This window comes from Quercus suber, unplaced genomic scaffold (genome assembly GCF_002906115.3).
Source record: "Quercus suber isolate HL8 unplaced genomic scaffold, Cork oak 2.0 scaffold_346, whole genome shotgun sequence".
NCBI lineage: Eukaryota > Viridiplantae > Streptophyta > Magnoliopsida > Fagales > Fagaceae > Quercus > Quercus suber.
Window position 1 is genome coordinate 135,342 of NW_027069798.1, and position 18,178 is coordinate 153,519.

Genomic DNA, 18,178 nt, shown 5'->3' on the forward strand with positions numbered 1-18,178 from the left:
CTATTTTACAAACCATTCATTTCGTTTATTTCACGGTTCAATTTGTAAAATAAACGAAATTTGCAAATTTTTTATGTCATTTAAAATTTTAATTTACATAGTAGACTATACACCTCTAAATTTGTAAAATCTAATTTGAATAATGAAATGGACAAATTTTGAAATTGGAGAGGACGAGTTGTAATGGCAAACCAGATCTAGTTCACATATACCTTTGGTAACATGTTGTTTTACAGGGCTATGGACATTACGAACAAAAGCTCTTGAGGCACACATATACATTAATTTCCACAAATTAAACTTTAAACAGCTTGCTTATTCGAGATTTTAGGGTACTCTTTGAGGTTTAATTTTTAGTTCAGTATCAAAAAGTTGGAATGAGCTTCTCTGCTGATATGCAAAATATAATAGCCTGACATACGAAGGCCACAGCTCTCTGCAGAATTGGGGCTTCCACAAAAGCTCTCGCCCACTTATAGGTTATATTTTGGGCTACTCACCTGTGTCTCGAGTTCTGGTCACTAAGCTTATTTTGGTTCTTTTATTATGGGCATTAACATTACTTGTCTCTCCTAATTTTAGATATGCATGTTGATGTTTGTCATGACATGAGTCTGATTTTTTGTCCCTTTCTCCTATTCATGATATGATATTTATTGTTGAATGAAATTCAACTCATCAAGATTATGAGAACTTAATTTATTAGGATGTAAGAGAGAATGATAAATGAACAAACAAATGTTAAAATACACTTTAATCTGTTTTGAAATTTCGTGATTTTGGATAGCTTATTTGCATTATATCTTTCAAAATATATAATTTAAAAAAAAAAATTAGTTTTAGAGAGCTAGGATAAAAAGCTTCTTTTTTCTTTTTGTGGCCCTACTAGGTATTGGTTCACAATAAAGTTTAGAGATAAATCGAAAATGGTTTTTAATTTTTAACCATGTGAAGCTTCACAAAAAATATTATTACCAGGTTATCACTTGAACTTCATTATAGTTTTGTTGCTTTGTAGTATTATTTTGTTTTCCTTGAGCAACTAATTGAAATTCCCTCTCCTCAATTGCACATAGTAGTGGCACTGTGTGTGTGATTAAGAGTCCCTGAAATTTATTTATATTATTAATTTGCATTATTCTATTTTGTGTAATATTATTTATTATAATTATGTTGTTAAAGTGCTCTTGGCAATACCAAATCCACTCTATAAAACCTGTGGGGGATGAGGGGGTCAGGCCCAAGTTAATGGGCCGAATACCCACGAGAGAACTGTTTCACATCCGAAGAGAAGGATGTGGAGAATGCAAGGCCCAGGGTGGAGTGGAATCCTCTTGGTAGAGAATCATCGCCGTCCGAGGATGATGTCTCCAGTCCGAGGAGGACATCTCCTGTCCAAGGAAGACGTTTTACCCTGATATGATATCGGAGACTAATTGAGTAGGGGAAAAGCCTGATTGACCGTCCGAGGACTCCACCTGACCAAGATAAGCTCAAAGCATATTCAGGAACGATAAGGATGAGGAAATATCTGAGAGAAAAGCTGCTGCCACCGTATTCAATGCATTGCAACAGCTTTTCTGGCCGCATTTATGTGGAGAAGACCTCTGAACAGTGCCTCCTAACCTATCGCCACTCACACAGAGATGAAAAGAAGCTGCCTGACGTGACAGGTACTTAAGCAAATTCATGGATGAGAAGCACGTGGACGATGGAGATGAGGGTGAGAGTGACTATATAATAGAGAAGGATGGAAACTAATGAGGGGGAGAAAAAGGAGAGTGGTAATCCATTGTTAGTAGTCCCTTGCTAATTCTAGTTCTTTGACCCATACTCTACAAATTAATTGTCTTTGGGTTTACGTAAAGATCTTGAACCCTACAAGACCTATTTAAGCTTGGGATAGATATATATACATATATATATAATCATAGTTGTCAAAACATAGATTATATCATGAATCGATACGATTCATACAAAAATGTTAGAAACTCACTGATATGTACTATTTTATTATGTTCAACTAAATAGTCTAATAATTTTGTATTAAAACAAGTTTACCAATTTGTTTGGACTTATTTGCTCCATTTGTTTTGAAATAAAAAAAATTTCTTTGAAATTATTTTTTTCCCCATTTTCAAGTGATTGTCTACATGTAAAATATGGTCAAATTTGTAAGATATTTTCCAATAAAATCATTATAAAAGTTGTAAAATGTTTTACTTTTAAGATTTTGGTAAAACATTTGTGAGTGAGTTAGGCCTGGGTGACCATGTCTACCCAATTAATCAAAACCCAACATAAAGCCTGAGGCCCATCAGGCGAGTTAAACTCAATACGCACGAGGGAATTAGCATTGGGCCTTATCACAACGGGCCCAACCCCAAGATCAGGACCATGGTTGAGGGGACGACAACTTAAGAGGCTCTTGAGTGGTCGGCTAAACGTTAACCGATAAAAAGGTGGTCAGGGTGAAACACGAAATTAGTGAGATCAGTAGCCGAGGACTGATAGTGCCATTAGGGATCTACCCCTGAATACTATTCGGTGCTTGGAACAAATTCCAAGGGAATCCTCTAAAGTCATAAGGAATGTGTGCAGAAGTGGGAAGATAATGATTATGACCCCACTAATAAAATACTATAAGAAGGAGAAGATGATAGAGGGGAGGGGGTTGAGAAAACTTGGGGAGTGAGAGACAAAAGGCAAAACACAAGGAAACACTAGGAATCTAAGGGAAACTGGGTGAAGTTTGGGGCCTAGTTTGTAGGTTTGAGACTTAACCCATGTATAAATAAATTGTGTCCCAAATACTGTAGTTGAATTAGTCTTGGTCTACCACAACATTTTACAAAAACACATAGTAGCTTTACCTCCCCACACGGTCACTAATCTGGTGGGTTGGGCAATTGGTACCAACAGTCTAGTGGCTAGAACCACCATTCCGACAACTGGTGTCAGCAGTTTGATAATTGGAGCCAACATTTTGGCGACTAGTGTCAACGATTCGATAATTAGAGACGTCGTTTCGATGAAGGTCCAGTCCATGAAGACACCGCTCCGATGATAATTCTATCACCGAAGCCATCTTTTCCACGATCCAGTAACTAAACCTTCAGTTGATGACTGATGTCGATAGTCCAATGGCTAAAAAAGCAGTTTTGGCAATCTTGTAACCAAAGACGTCATTTCAACAGCAATCCAGTGGTCGAAGCCATCGTTTTGACAAGAAGTGTTGGTGGTTTGATCACCTAAGACAACACTTTGGCAGTAGTCGTCGATGGTTTGACCACTGGAACCACCATTCCAACTGCCAATTCCAACAATCCAATCACTAGACCAGCAGCTTTGATGGTTGAGCCACCAATTTTGGTGATTTGTTTGAAAATCTTCAAATTTCAATAAAAATTTCAATTTAAACTCACATGTTTATATATCATCCAACAAAAGCAATTCTTACAATACAATAAAAAATAAAAGAGAGAGAGAGAGAGAAGTATAGTAGGATTCATGAGTTAATATTTTTCTTTTTTTCTTTTTTCTTTTTTCTTTTTTAAGATTTAATTATACGACCTATGCAGCTAGTTGGCTTATGCTGTGCAGACCGTTAAAAAACGGTTGGCTCTGCCGTTAAAACTTGACAGACCGAACAAAGCTGTACAGAACCAGACTCAGAGCTCTATACTCTGTCCTAAGTTTTTATCTGTCTCAGCTGAACTGAACTGAACACCTCAAGTTAATGCTTCTCTGCGTAAACTCTCATCACCAGCCATGGAACTCAACTCTCCCAACTCTCACTCTCCTCCCAAATTGCAAAACTTCAAACGACGTGAATCAAATCCATGCAAGACTTTTAACAACTGGGTTTATCAGAAACGATTTTCTCACCACCAAAATCATCCTCAATTTCATTTCTTCGCCGCACGCACGTCTCGTTGAATTCGCTCGCCACGTCTTCTTTACGCGCCACGCTTTTCGAGTTCGTCGAAAACAAGAGGACCCTTTTCTTTGGAATGCGGTTATGAAGTCGTATTCTCATGGGTGGGAACCAAAACAAGCTTTGGCTATGTTTTGTTTGATGCTTGAGAATGGGGTTTGTGTGGACAAGTTTACTTTCTCTTTGGTTTTGAAAGCGTGTTCGCGGGTGGGTTTGGTGAAGGAAGGAATGCAGATTCATGGGTTGTTGAAGAAAATGGAATTTGGGTTGGATGTGTTTTTGCAGAATTGTGTGATTTGGTGGTATTTGAGATGTGGGTTTGTTGAAATTGCTAGGCAAGTGTTTGATAGAATGCCAAAGCGGGACTCGGTTTCGTATAATTCGATGATTGATGGGTATGTCAAGTGTGGCATGATTATAACGGCACGTGAATTGTTTGATTGTATGCCGGTGGAGGAGAAGAATTTGATTTCTTGGAATTCAATGATTAGTGGGTATGCACAATCTAAAGATGGGCTTAATGTTGCATGGGAGTTGTTTGAGAAAATGCCTGCTAGGGATTTGGTTTCATGGAACACAATGATTGATGGGTGTGTAAAGCATGGAAAAATGGAAAATGCTCATCATTTGTTTAATCAGATGCCGAAAAGGGATGTGGTTAGTTGGGCAAATATGATAGATGGGTATGCAAAATTAAGTAGTATTGATGTAGCTAGGAGTTTATTTGATGGAATGCCAGAATGGGATGTTGTTGCTTGTAATGCCATGATGGCTGGCTATGTTCAAAATGGTTATTGCATGGAAGCTGTAAATATTTTTCATGATATGTTAAGTAAGAGTGAAATAATACCTGATGCTACCACATTGTTGATTGTTCTTTCTGCAATTGCCCAATTAGGACACATTGAAAAGGGGATTGCCTTACATCGCTATCTAGAGGAAAATGGGTTCTCTTTGAATGGAAAACTTGGTGTTGCTCTCATTGATATGTATTCTAAATGTGGCAGCATAGGGAATGCTAAGTCAGTCTTTGAGAATATTGAAGAAAAAAGCATTGATCATTGGAATGCTATGATTGGTGGATTGGCCATTCATGGCTTGGGCAAATTGGCTTTTGATTTGTTCATGGAAATGGGGAAGCTTTGTGTAAAACCTGATGATATTACATTCATTGGAGTGTTAAATGCTTGTGGCCATGCTGGCTTGGTGAAGGAAGGGCTGGTTTGTTTTGATCTTATGAGAAGAGTTCACAAGGTGGAACCAAAATTGCAACATTATGGATGCATGGTTGACATTTTTTGCCGTTCAGGGCATATAGAAGAAGCCAGGGCACTAATAGAGGAAATGCCCATCAAGCCAAATGATGTGATCTGGAGGACTTTGCTTGGTGCTTGTAAAAATCAGGAAAACTTCAATATTGGAGAGCCCATAGCTAACTACCTAATTGGGTTGGATTACAATAATCCAAGCTCATATGTACTTCTGTCTAATATTTATGCTGGTCAAGGAATGTGGAATGATGTTAGTAGAGTTAGGATGATGATGAAAGAAAGAAACCTAAAGAAAACTCCTGGTTGCAGTTGGATTGAACTCGAGGGAACTGTCCATGAGTTTTTTGTTCATGATAAGTCCCACCCTCAAGTTACAGAGATTTATTCAATGTTAAATAATTTGTGGATTCCCAATTCAGGGGCCAGCTATTGTCAGAGTTGAGTTACTTATCTATGGATAACAAGTAAATTGCCGAATGCAACTTTGTAAAAAGAAGCCCCACCTTACCAACTTTGCACTCACTGCCATTTTCATAGTATGTGTTAAGTGTAAAAGTTGATTGCCTAAAGACACGATTCTTTGCATCATATTAAAAACTGAATGTATCTGCATCACATTGAAAGAAAATTTATCAACATGAAACTTAAATACCTATTCCCTTCTGTAGAATTCCCTCCCTCTTCTTTTGGGGAGGATTGGCATATCTTAGTCCATACATATAACATTCTAGTTGTGAGAATGCAGAGTACGTTTGGAACGTAGGGAGATTGAGGGAGAGGACACTCTATTCTCCTCTCCCTCCATCCAAACATAGGGTAGTGTTTTGTAGAAAGGAGTCATATTATCTGATTGCATGTTTTAAAATCATGTATTACCCAGAAAAACTTCAGTGGTTTATTTGGGGGGGAAAGATTCATCCTTTATCAAGTTTTGATGCCATTTAGCAACTTCTTATTTTTTGTTATTTCATAATGAAGTCAGCAATAACATGGCAATTCCATCCAAATCATAAGATCAACTCCTCTTCTTCTTCTTTTTCCTTGGGTTTTCTTTTGTGGATGAGGTTGCAAAACGCAAATGTCGATTCTGACCACATAACAACCACCATCATTCTCCATGCACCCTCCCTTACTCAGGGAACCATAGATGATTTCACTGTACAGTCACGCTTTGAATGGGGAATAAAAAGGGGAAACAGAAAAGACATAACAAATGAAGAAGACAAGAAACATTCACAGGCACTACAGCAAAAACAAAAAAGCCTATCACTCTATATTCAGACACTCTTCGTTTTCATATATGGAACATATGATGCATGATAAACCATGTCAGCCAATAACTTTAGAATACATTCAATATGAATGATTTCATAAAAAGCAAGATTCCAAGACTGCACCAACATAAAGAGCCAAAACATTAGTTTAAAAAAACTATTTAAAAAAATAAAATAAAATAATAAGTGCCAAAGGCTTGCAACGTAGCGTTGAGGTTGGAATTGGGAACTTAGAATTGCTCGACTGCTTTGTTTCCAAGAGATTTTGTCCAATTCCAACTGGCCATTACCAGCTCTAGAATATTTTTTTCAAAAGCACAATTTCACATGTTGGAGATACAAGGTGTTGGAATTTACTGTGACCGATTTAATTATTTGAAAGGAAAAGGCCCTAAGGGGTTTTGCAATTGAAACCAACAGCACCATTCACAGAAGGGGAGAAAGTGATAATAGTGTATACTACAGCAAGCCAGTGATCAATGACATTGCAGCAAAACTTTCTTAAAAAAAGTACAAACCAAAAACTTCAATAACTAGTCCTGCTAATGCTAATAATAATAATACCCTACACTCCTCTCCTTCAATTTATTTAGCCAAAAATAAAAATAAAAAGAAAAACCTAGTTCTGCTAATAAAGGAAACCTACCTTTTACATAGCTAAAGTTTAATACGAATCACTTCTGGTCCTCCCACAGATACAAGAACCAGTACATACATTCACAACTTCAGTCATTAAGCAATAACTCAACTGTAACAAGAAAACCTAAATAACTGAGAGCTTGGACATCAGTAAGCAGTTAGTAACAGCCTCTTTTTTTTTTTTTTTTTTATAAACAGCCTCATCTATAGTAACAGCTTCATCTAAACCTGTGTCTCCGAAAAACAAAGCAAGAAGAGATAATCAAGAGCTGCTAATAGGTCCACTGAGCTCTTGCATCACATTTTCCATGGACGGCCGTTGATTAGGGGAATCATGGGTGCAAAGCAAAGCGATTCTCCCAAGTTTAGCTGCTTCTAATTCCGAGAACTTTCCCTCTAGGTTCACGTCAACAAAATCTTCAAATTTGCTGGATTCTGCCCCATGGCGAGTCAATTGGGTGATTATACGCTTTCCAGTGAGGATTTGGAATACAATCATACCAAATGCATATACATCACTCTTTTCAGTGAAGCGACCAGTGTTTGTATATTCTGGAGCTAGGTATCCCATGGCTGCACTGGCCTTGAGTGTGGAGAAGACAATGTCATCTGCTAGAAGTTTGTGCAGGCCTGAATCTGAGAGCAAAGGATTATACCGTCCATCGATGAGCACTTTCTCAGCTGATATATTCTGGTGAACTATAGCAGGTTTGGTTCCTCTATTCCCGTGCAAATACACAATACCTGACCAAGAAAGGATAGCAGAATTTAGAACAAGGTAATGATTCCATCCCTCCCAAGAAATAAAGCAAATAAGATTCTTGAGACTATAGTTGTATAGAGAAGCAACACCAAAACAACTTGAGAACCACTACAATTGATAACTTTTGTGAAGGTGAAATAAGCTGATGAGTGTCACATTTTAAGGAGATCTTTTCTAACTTCTTCCAAAATCAGGGAGTGTCCCTTCCTTAATAGGCGTAGTTCATTTTCAAACAGCTTTGCAAGTATTGTGTAAGTTAGAAGCACTGTTTTAGTCTGTTCGACGGAACATCCACATACAAATTTGTCTGGATGCTTCTATGTTCATTTTAAAACCAAACAATTCATAAGATGTTCTCCCCATACCCCCTATTTTCTCCCCCAACCTCCAAAACAAAATTTTAAATAAGTAATAACAATAATAGCTTTATAATCAAGAAGACAGAGATAGAATGACCTTTAGCAATGCCATTGATGATAGATACTCTGGTGGACCATTCAAGAACCTTTCCACTGCTACCCTTAACGTCAAGATACTCCAACAGACTCCCATTTGGGACAAAATCATAGATAAGAAAACACTCCCCCCTGCCTTTCGAACAGCAGAAGCCTCTTAACCGAACAAGACTTTCATGTTTCAATGAGGTCACTATCTTCAAACCCTTCAGGAAATCAACTTCATCTGACTTACAGCTTGTTTTGGCAATGCACTTTACAGCAACAACAGACCCATCTCTGAGGACTCCTTTGTAGATAGAAGAGAAATTGCCCTTCCCCAATAAATTCACCTCTGAGAAGCACTGAGTTGCACGCTCCACATCCTCTAAATTGAACATAAAGCTTTCAAGAACCTCCTGAGAGAACCCACTTCGACCTTTAGATATTGGGTCCCATCCATTAGAGTACTCAAGACTAATGAGAGGAGACACACTCTTCCTATGGATTTCCATAACCTGATCAGTACTAAGTCGGCTATCGGAAGTCTCAAAGGCACTTCCAATTTTCTGTTGTCGTCGACGATACCATGCAAATGTGAAAAGCCCAATAACCGCCAAAGCAATAATAACTCCAATCACCACCAAAATTGCACCTATTTGTGGGGATTTTGATGTTTTTGAACACTGGGTTTTGCCGCAGTCAGACTTTAAGGGCACTGACTCTGGGAGAGTTTTTGAAGAAAGACTGCCAGGTTCAAACGGTTCTGGTCTATTTGGGTTTAGACCATCAGTACCGTTGCAAATATTTAAGCCAGAAAACCCAACTCCACATAGTCCTGGATTGTTCTTGTATTGGAATCCACCATTCAGTCTCTTCAAACCTGAGTTTTCATCCACAAGGCCATAAAAATTAAATTAAAGTTTCCAAAAACATCTCTACAAAAAGCACTAGTGGATGTCAGTGGACAAGATCATATTACCTGAAGGGACAATGCCTGTGAGAGAGTTATTTCTTACATCAAGAACTTCTAGGATGGGAGGATTATCTAATGTTAATGGAATAGAGCTGAAAAAGCTATTAAAGCTCAAATCCAACCTTGTTAACATCTGCAAATTACCCAAACTTGCAGGGATTGCCCCAGTCAATTGATTATATTGCAAAGCAAGAACACTAAGCCTCCTCAGATTTCCTAGCTGTGTTGGTATGCTCCCAGTCAACTTGTTGTAACACAGCTGCAAAACTGCAAACAAAGAAAAGAAAGATTGAATTTTTCATTTATGTTTAATTATTGAGTTTATATGAATAACCCTGAAATTGAACGATGCTGTTCAAACTATATGAGCTAACTTATGGATTTTAAACATATATGATACTTTCTATAAATTCATTTTATTCTACTTCAACATTATGTAACTAGGGGCCAATCACCGTACAGAAATAAGAGCTCTAGAGATCCTAAGTACAAACACAAATGCCCCTAAAATTCATGGAAACTAAGGCTACACTGAGCAAGAATGAAAAGCTTTTCACTGCACCCAGTCTCTACTCTCTAAAATACAGAGTTCATATATGACCCAGCATACGCAAATTCATACTAGATTAAACCCAAACACTGAATAAAACAAGATAATACAAATTGGGAAATATATATTTTTAAAATTGAAACTTTCAATGCACTTATAAACAAATTCTATAAAATAATTAAACTCAGATCAAAGATAAGATACTTAAGAAAATCTACATAAACTCAAGCTTGAAGCTTTCCACTGCATCCAATTTACTCAATCACATGTGAATAAGAGGCAAGTACCAGATATAACAGCAACCATTCAAACTTTCTAAATATATATATACACACACAAGATTGAATCTTTCACTTAAAATAGAAATAAACAATGAAAAATCAAAACAAACCTTGAAGATTAGACATGTCACCAATCTCTGAAGGAATCTCCCCAGAGAAATTATTCACATTGAGATACAAATCACTGAGCTGGGACAACCGGGAAATCCCCTTTGGTATTTTTCCACTCAGAGCATTGAAGTGCAAGTACAACCCAGTCAAGCTCTTGAGGGAAGCCAAGGCTTCAGGTAATGTGCCAGAGAGTCCTTTCCCTTGCAGAGAGATATTAGCCACAAGGCCTTGCTCGTTGCAAGCCACGCCTTCAAAAGAGCCACTGCATGGATCAGTGTTTGCGGTCCATGAAGTCAAGAACTTGTTTTGTGGGTCCAGAGAGGCCTTTACAGCCATGAGAGTGGGAAGCTCAGTGAGTGAGGAAAGGGAAGGAGAGGGAAAGAGGCAGAGAAAGAAGAGACAAAAGTAGAGGCTGAGAGGAAGAGGCATCTTTGTTTTGAGCTAAAGTGAAGGAAAAGTGTGAGACTTTGTGGGAAAGTTCGGAAATTTTTTGTGGCAAAGTGAGAGAGAACTTACAAAGACTTCTTTTATTGTGAGAATGTTGGAGATTTTTCTAGTCTTACCTTGTCTGGGTGTGTTGGATTTTTATGTTTTGAAGTCAAGTGTGGTAAGTAAGAGACAGAAACAGAACTCCAACCTCAGAAGAGGAGAGAACAGACATGTTTGGCTTGAAGGAAAATGGAAGAAAAAACAGGAGGGAAACGTGGGTTGTCCTCGTTTTATGGGTGCGTGGGGAAACGTGTAGGGATTTGAAGTGAAGGTTACAGAAGTGAAACAGTAAAAAAAAAAGGTCCCAAGCAGATAAAATAAAGAGAAACAAATGAAAGAAAATTAGAAAAAGTGAGTGAAAGAGGAAATTTGAGAGAGATTCGAATCTCAGTGGTGGTTTCTAGCGTGCAGTCTTGGATTTAGCTTTTTCTAAATAAATTTGGAGGTCCAAATCAGTGATTACCAGGGCATTTTGAAAGAAAAAAAAAAAAAAAAAAGGAAAGGGAAGGAGAGGGAAAGAGGCAGAGAAAGAAGAGACAAAAGTAGAGGCTGAGAGGAAGAGGCATCTTTGTTTTGAGCTAAAGTGAAGGAAAAGTGTGAGACTTTGTGGGAAAGTTCGGAAATTTTTTGTGGCAAAGTGAGAGAGAACTTACAAAGACTTCTTTTATTGTGAGAATGTTGGAGATTTTTCTAGTCTTACCTTGTCTGGGTATGTTGGATTTTTATGTTTGGAAGTCAAGTGTTGCAAGTAAGAGACAGAAACAGAACTCCAATCTCGGCAGAGGAGAGAACAGACATGTTTGGCTTGAAGGAAAATGGAAGGAAAAACAGGAGCGAAACGTGGGTTGTCCTCGTTTTATGGGTGCGTGGGGAAACGTGTAGGGATTTGAAGTGAAGGTTACAGAAGTGAAACAGTAAAAAAAAAAGGTCCCCAGCAGATAAAATAAAGAGAAACAAATGAAAGAAAATTAGAAAAAGTGAGTGAAGGAGGAAATTTGAGAGAGATTCGAATCTCAGGGGTGGGTACTAGTGTGCAGTCTTGGATTTAGCTTTTTCTAAATAAATTTGGAGATCCAAATCAGTGATTACCAGGGCATTTTGAAAGAAAAAAAAAAATCAGCCACAGACTCACAGCATGGGACATGACTTGTTGAAAATATATAGAGAATATGCCCATTTGCTTCTTTATCACTGGTCAATTCTCACTTAATTTTAATTTTTTTTTCTATTTTTTCAATAAAAAATTTATATTATTTTTATCTTTATTTTTTTGTCAGTTTTAATCTTCAAAAATTGACATGTGCTGTCAATTTAAATAAAAAAGACTAGAGAGTTGGATTACTTGTTTTTGAAAAAAAAAACTTGTTATCTTGTTTCTTTGTACACTCATTAAGTCAAAATCTAATAAAAATATGAATTTTAAATTGAATCCCTTTCAAAATGGCTCAATTAGATAATAAAGCATTAAACAGGACTCTTTAAAAAAAATAAATTATGTAATAATGGTCCGTTTGGTATATATATTTAAAAATTAAAAATTATTATTTAAAAATATTTATAAATAAAAAAGTGTGTAGAAATATATATAATATTATTTAAAAATTAATATAAACCAAACACCCCTTTAAAAAGAGAATCATGACATTGCTTTTCATAACCAGCTTGAAAGGAAAGAATGGAAAGGGAAAAGGTCAAGTGGCCCATATCAGATATGACATGATTAGATTCGGTACATGGAGACTAAATCATCTGGAAAAGTTTTATGAAAAATTCAATGCTTTCCAGTGCACCACTCTATTTTGCCTCTGCCATCAATTTTAGAGCAATGGATGGAAGCACCTCTGTATACAGCATGTCAATAAAATCATGGATCAGAATAGAACAGGTAAAGGTAAATACTAATGTTCTGATAAACTGAAATTCAAGTAACATTATTTTTACAAGAATTTATTATTAATATTGTATGTCCTGTATTTATTGAAAAGTTTATGGATGTGCAATGTTCCAAATGTCTTGAAAGTGTTTAAACTCGATCATCATCTTCTTAATTAATTAATAGTCGATTTAAGAATAATTTATTTAACTGAAATTAAAATTTTTTTATTAAAAATATTATAAATAAAATAAAAATACTGAAATAATACAATAAAATTTATAAATAATATTAAAAAGTGTAATAAAATTTATGAATAATAATAAAATTAAATTAAATAATATAAAAAATAAACTATGTAGGTAATGTGCCAGAGAGTCCTTTCCCTTGCAGAGAGATATTAGCCACAAGGCCTTGCTCGTTGCAAGCCACGCCTTCAAAAGAGCCACTGCATGGATCAGTGTTTGCGGTCCATGAAGTCAAGAACTTGTTTTGTGGGTCCAGAGAGGCCTTTACAGCCATGAGAGTGGGAAGCTCAGTGAGTGAGGAAAGGGAAGGAGAGGGAAAGAGGCAGAGAAAGAAGAGACAAAAGTAGAGGCTGAGAGGAAGAGGCATCTTTGTTTTGAGCTAAAGTGAAGGAAAAGTGTGAGACTTTGTGGGAAAGTTTGGAAATTTTTTGTGGCAAAGTGAGAGAGAACTTACAAAGACTTCTTTTATTGTGAGAATGTTGGAGATTTTTCTAGTCTTACCTTGTCTGGGTGTGTTGGATTTTTATGTTTTGAAGTCAAGTGTGGTAAGTAAGAGACAGAAACAGAACTCCAACCTCAGAAGAGGAGAGAACAGACATGTTTGGCTTGAAGGAAAATGGAAGAAAAAACAGGAGGGAAACGTGGGTTGTCCTCGTTTTATGGGTGCGTGGGGAAACGTGTAGGGATTTGAAGTGAAGGTTACAGAAGTGAAACAGTAAAAAAAAAAGGTCCCAAGCAGATAAAATAAAGAGAAACAAATGAAAGAAAATTAGAAAAAGTGAGTGAAAGAGGAAATTTGAGAGAGATTCGAATCTCAGTGGTGGTTTCTAGCGTGCAGTCTTGGATTTAGCTTTTTCTAAATAAATTTGGAGGTCCAAATCAGTGATTACCAGGGCATTTTGAAAGAAAAAAAAAAAAAAAAAAATCAGTCACAGACTCACAGCATGGGACATGACTTGTTGAAAATATATAGAGAATATGCCCATTTGCTTCTTTATCACTGGTCAATTCTCACTTAATTTTAAATTTTTTTTTCTATTGTTTCAATAAAAAATTTATATTATTTTTATTTTTATTTTTTTGTCAGTTTTAGGGAGTGTTTGGTAGAGTAGTTTGAAAATTGTTGTTTGTAGTTTTTTGAAATATGTGTAGGTGAAAAAATGTGTTGAAATGTGTAAAATGCTATTTAAAAACTAAAAAATGTTGTTTGAAAATACAAACCAAATGGGCCCTTAATCTTCAAAAATTGACATGTGCTGTCAATTTAAATTAAAAAGACTAGAGAGTTGGATTACTTGTTTTTGAAAAAAAAAAATTGTTATCTTGTTTCTTTGTACACTCATTAAGTCAAAATCTAATAAAAATATGAATTTTAAATTGACTCCCTTTCAAAATGGCTCAATTAGATAATAAAGCATTAAACAAGACTCCTTAAAAAAATAAATTATGTAACATTGACCAGTTTAGTATAAGTATTTAAAAATTAAAAATTATTATTTAAAAATATTTATGAAAATATATATAAATAAAAAAATATGTAAAAATATATATAATATTATTTAAAAATTAATATAAATCAAACACCCCCTTAAAAAGAGAATCATGATAGTGCTTTTCATAACCAGCTTGAAAGGAAAGAATGGAAAGGGAAAAGGTCAAGTGGCCCATATCAGATATGACATGATTAGATTCGGTACATGGAGACTTTTTTTTTTTTTTTTTGAGAAACCGGTACATGGAGACTAAATCATCTGGAAAAGTTTTATGAAAAATTCAATGCTTTCCAGTGCACCACTCTATTTTGCCTCTGCCATCAATTTTAGAGCAATGGATGGAAGCACCTCTGTATACAGCATGTCAATAAAATCATGGATCAGAATAGAACAGGTAAAGGTAAATACTAATGTTCTGATAAACTGAAATTCAAGTAACATTATTTTTACAAGGATTTACCATTAATATTGTATGTCCTGTATATATTGAAAAGTTTATGGATGTGCAGTGTTCCAAATGTCTTGAAAGTGTTTAAACTCGATCATCTTCTTCTTAATTAATTAATAGTCGATTTAAGAATAATTTATTTAACTGAAATTAAAATTTTTTTATTAAAAATATTTTAAATAAAATAAAAATACTGAAATAATACAATAAAATTTATAAATAATATTAAAAAGTGTAATAAAATTTAAGAATAATAATAAAAATAAACTAAATAATATAAAAAAATAAACTATGTAATGGAAAAGTTGAAAAAAAAATGGAGACAGACACGTGGAGGCACATAACTTGTACGTTCTTCAAACATGTGAACAGAAACAGATCATGAAATTTATTGTGAAGTTGAAAAAAGATCAGAAAGAATTGTACATAGATGATAAAGACCTGCATGCAATAATTATTATGGTCTTTTTCTAATGTGCGATTTTGATGTTTGAACAGACTGAATGTCGGTACATTCTTGAGCTTCATCATCATGTGAACCATTTTTTAAATTAGAACAATTTTAAAAATAAATAAACCAAGTTAAATAAAAACTCCATGTGAACTTGAGAATTATGTTCAAGGACGAAGGCTCCACCTGCTGTAAAAGTGTAAAACCATTAGTCGTGGAAAGGTGAATGGGACAGATTTTGTGGGTCTCACTTCTGTACGTCCACTTCATATTGATGGACCACCCCACCTTTTTTTTTTTTTGAGAAACGGACCACCCCACCTAGACACGGGTATTTTCAAAATTTCTCTGCACAATGATTGAGTTTTTATGTTTATGCAACAGTTCCCTCAAACATTATTATATTAATACTCCATTAAAGCCACATCTGCACCATTCTAAAAATGGGTTACATTAATGAATTTTTTAAGGTATATATTTATCATTTATTTTAAAAAAAATTTATAAAAAATTGAAAAAAATTGTCAAAACGATTAAGAGTTTGTTTGGTATATTAATTTAAACACATTTTTAATTTTTAAACAATATTAAACGTATTTTTACATACTTTTTCACCTACACGTATTTTCAAAAAAATTAAAAACTGTTGTTTAAACACACGTACCAAATGGATCCTTATCACTTTTTAATTTTTCCATAAAAAGTTTCCTAAAATGGTTTACTAATGTATGTCCTAAGGACACACGTTAGTAAAACTCTTATAATTTAAGGACTTTTTTCTCAATCTTTATTGATAAGAATTCTTTAAAATATTTAAGTTGTCGTACCAATCATTTTATATTATAATTTTTTAAAAATTATTCGTGTCATCATGTTATACCTATGTCCGTACTCGTATTCGTGCTTCTTAGGCCATAGGTCTGAAATATTATTGTATAAAAGAAATAAAAAGTCTTTCCAAATTTTTGTTAATCAAATGTGACCTGAATTCAAAATTTTGATTCCAACATAACACATAACAATAGGCATCTAAACATGCATCAACATTTTACTTTTCCTAGTTGTATCATGAGCACCCTGATGTAGAAACACTCAACCTCACGCTAAAATAAGTGGTAGCAGCTTGGATTGCATGACATGCATTATACCTCAATATTGAGTGCTTCTTCATGGTCTTATCTTAAAAAATCTCAGTACCAAGAGAGAGTAACCACTGCATAATTGGGTATTACGCCTCACCTACCACTGAAGACAACTTGGCGATTATAACTCATGATTGTATTTCTGACTCAAATGTTGAAAATTTGTACTAACATTGATTTTCTACTTCCATCGATTTTCAGGTTCCATCATACAAAAAACTTGTAACAAACCATAATGGGGAGTTAATCGATGAAACCTTTTGTCTGAAGGAACTGAGATATTCATATTCTCACATCCTTGCTGGATTGCTCATTTCGTTTATTGAAAATGGGGTCTCCCACTTTGTCGACTCTTATCAGACTTTACTGTTCCTCTTAGTTATCCTATGTTTGATTCTCTTTCTACAAACAAAACACATGAGTGAGACAAGGCTCACTTTGAATTTTGTTTGCTTGCTTGCTACATCCACCACGTCTCACCCACCTAGGTTGAAGCAAAAATTGTTAGACAAGAGTCACATCTTTCACTTGCTTTTATTTTGGACCAACACCCTCACCCCTCTCTTTTGTATTATGTGTTGGCACCCATTTCACGTGATCATACTGTTTACTATTTACTATTTAGGCATGAATGAACAGAAAAAAACCATCATCGCCTAATTTTATTCTTCCTAACACGTCAAATTTGCAAATCCAGAACCTCTTGAATAATTACTTTCATTGGCAAGTTAGCAGAAAGGTTCCACTATGTTTGCCAATACAAAGAGAAAAGCAAAACCTTTGAAAAGTTGGAAGGGTTTATATGCTTTCTTTAGCCATTACTATACTTTTCCAAGCTTTGCAGAGGGGAAGATGTCACTGCTGCTTTTAAGTCACACAAGCCAAGTAGAAGCAATTTGAACCATACTATACCAGCCTTTCATTTGGGTTCATGGGTGTGACAAGTACGCAAACTTGATAGAGACAATTGCCTGGTTATATCAATTGGGAAAAATATGAATAAGAATTACAAGTAAAAGTAAGAAAAAGGAAATCGAAAGATTCGAATCACAGACACTGTTCCTTATGGTGGTTCAGGCTTTTGTTGCTTTCAAAATGTGATGTTAAGTTTGTAATTGCATTAACTGATTAGTAAATTATGATTAAAAAAAAAACTGATTAGTAAATTATAAAGGAGAGTTTTTTAAACTTGTAAACTATATTGTCATCAAACAAGGATCAAGGCTTAGAGGTAGAAATATTGTCAATATTAATGGAGAAGGGAACCACCACTTTTTCTTGTTCGATAATCAAAAGAGCTACAAGGATAAGCGTTGGGCTTTCCTTCCATTAAAAATTTTCCTATTCTCTTTTATTTTTATTCGGATGGAAGACACGTGGTAAACAAAAAAAAATTAGGGTAGAAAATAATCCAAATCAAAGTAGAACCTTCCTTGGCAAACCCACCGCCAATACACCAACACCCTTGGTAGCGTACAACAAGGAGTCGGTGAAAATGGTGCCAGAAATGCCACCAAATTCTAAGAAGGGTTGTTGGGGCTATCAAAGTCGCCATTGAAAATGCTTTGTTGCCACACTAGGTATTGCACCAAAACTTAAGCTCTCGTTGCGACACTTGTTTAGCCCAAAAATCAAGGAAGTCGATACCGTACCGGCCGGTACGTACCGTACCGGTTGCATTCCGGTATCGAAACATTAACGTTTCGTACCGGTTTATATACCGGCCGTACCGGCCATACCGGCCAATTTCGGGCAATACCGGCCGGTACAGAAAAAAGGTTTTTTTTTTTTTTTTTTT

At 35.5% G+C, this 18,178-nt stretch overlaps 2 protein-coding genes across 2 annotated transcripts; one reads left to right on the plus strand and one right to left on the minus strand.

Annotated features, from left to right (window-relative positions):
* The first annotated feature begins 3,616 nt into the window (after positions 1-3,616).
* Positions 3,617-5,727, plus strand: LOC111997688 (pentatricopeptide repeat-containing protein At2g45350, chloroplastic). The gene has a single exon (XM_024029807.2). The coding sequence runs from the start codon at positions 3,740-3,742 to the stop codon at positions 5,648-5,650; it is 1,911 nt and encodes a 636-aa protein (XP_023885575.2). The 5' UTR covers positions 3,617-3,739; the 3' UTR covers positions 5,651-5,727.
* A 1,212-nt stretch (positions 5,728-6,939) lies between these two features.
* LOC111997683 (LRR receptor-like serine/threonine-protein kinase RGI5) lies at positions 6,940-11,046 on the minus strand. Its single transcript, XM_024029799.2, has 4 exons — positions 10,236-11,046; positions 9,301-9,561; positions 8,341-9,201; positions 6,940-7,865 (listed from the first exon to the last, which is right to left on the minus strand). Exons 1-4 carry the CDS (start codon positions 10,663-10,665, stop codon positions 7,384-7,386), a joined length of 2,034 nt encoding a protein of 677 aa, XP_023885567.2. The 5' UTR covers positions 10,666-11,046; the 3' UTR covers positions 6,940-7,383.
* Between the last annotated feature and the right edge of the window lie 7,132 nt (positions 11,047-18,178).

What these genes read in the sequence shown, in the direction of transcription:
- LOC111997683 (XM_024029799.2), bottom strand. Translation starts at nt 10,665, where the DNA reads ATGCCTCTTCCTCTCAGCCTCTACTTTTGTCTCTTCTTTCTCTGCCTC. An exon ending in TGACATGTCTAATCTTCAAG is followed by an intron (nt 9,562 to 10,235) that starts GTTTGTTTTGAT and finishes CTTTGTTTGCAG; the next exon opens with TTTTGCAGCTGTGTTACAAC. An exon ending in CATCAATGGCATTGCTAAAG is followed by an intron (nt 7,866 to 8,340) that starts GTCATTCTATCT and finishes TTTCTTGGTCAG; the next exon opens with GTATTGTGTATTTGCACGGG.
- LOC111997688 (XM_024029807.2), top strand. Translation starts at nt 3,740, where the DNA reads ATGCTTCTCTGCGTAAACTCTCATCACCAGCCATGGAACTCAACTCTC.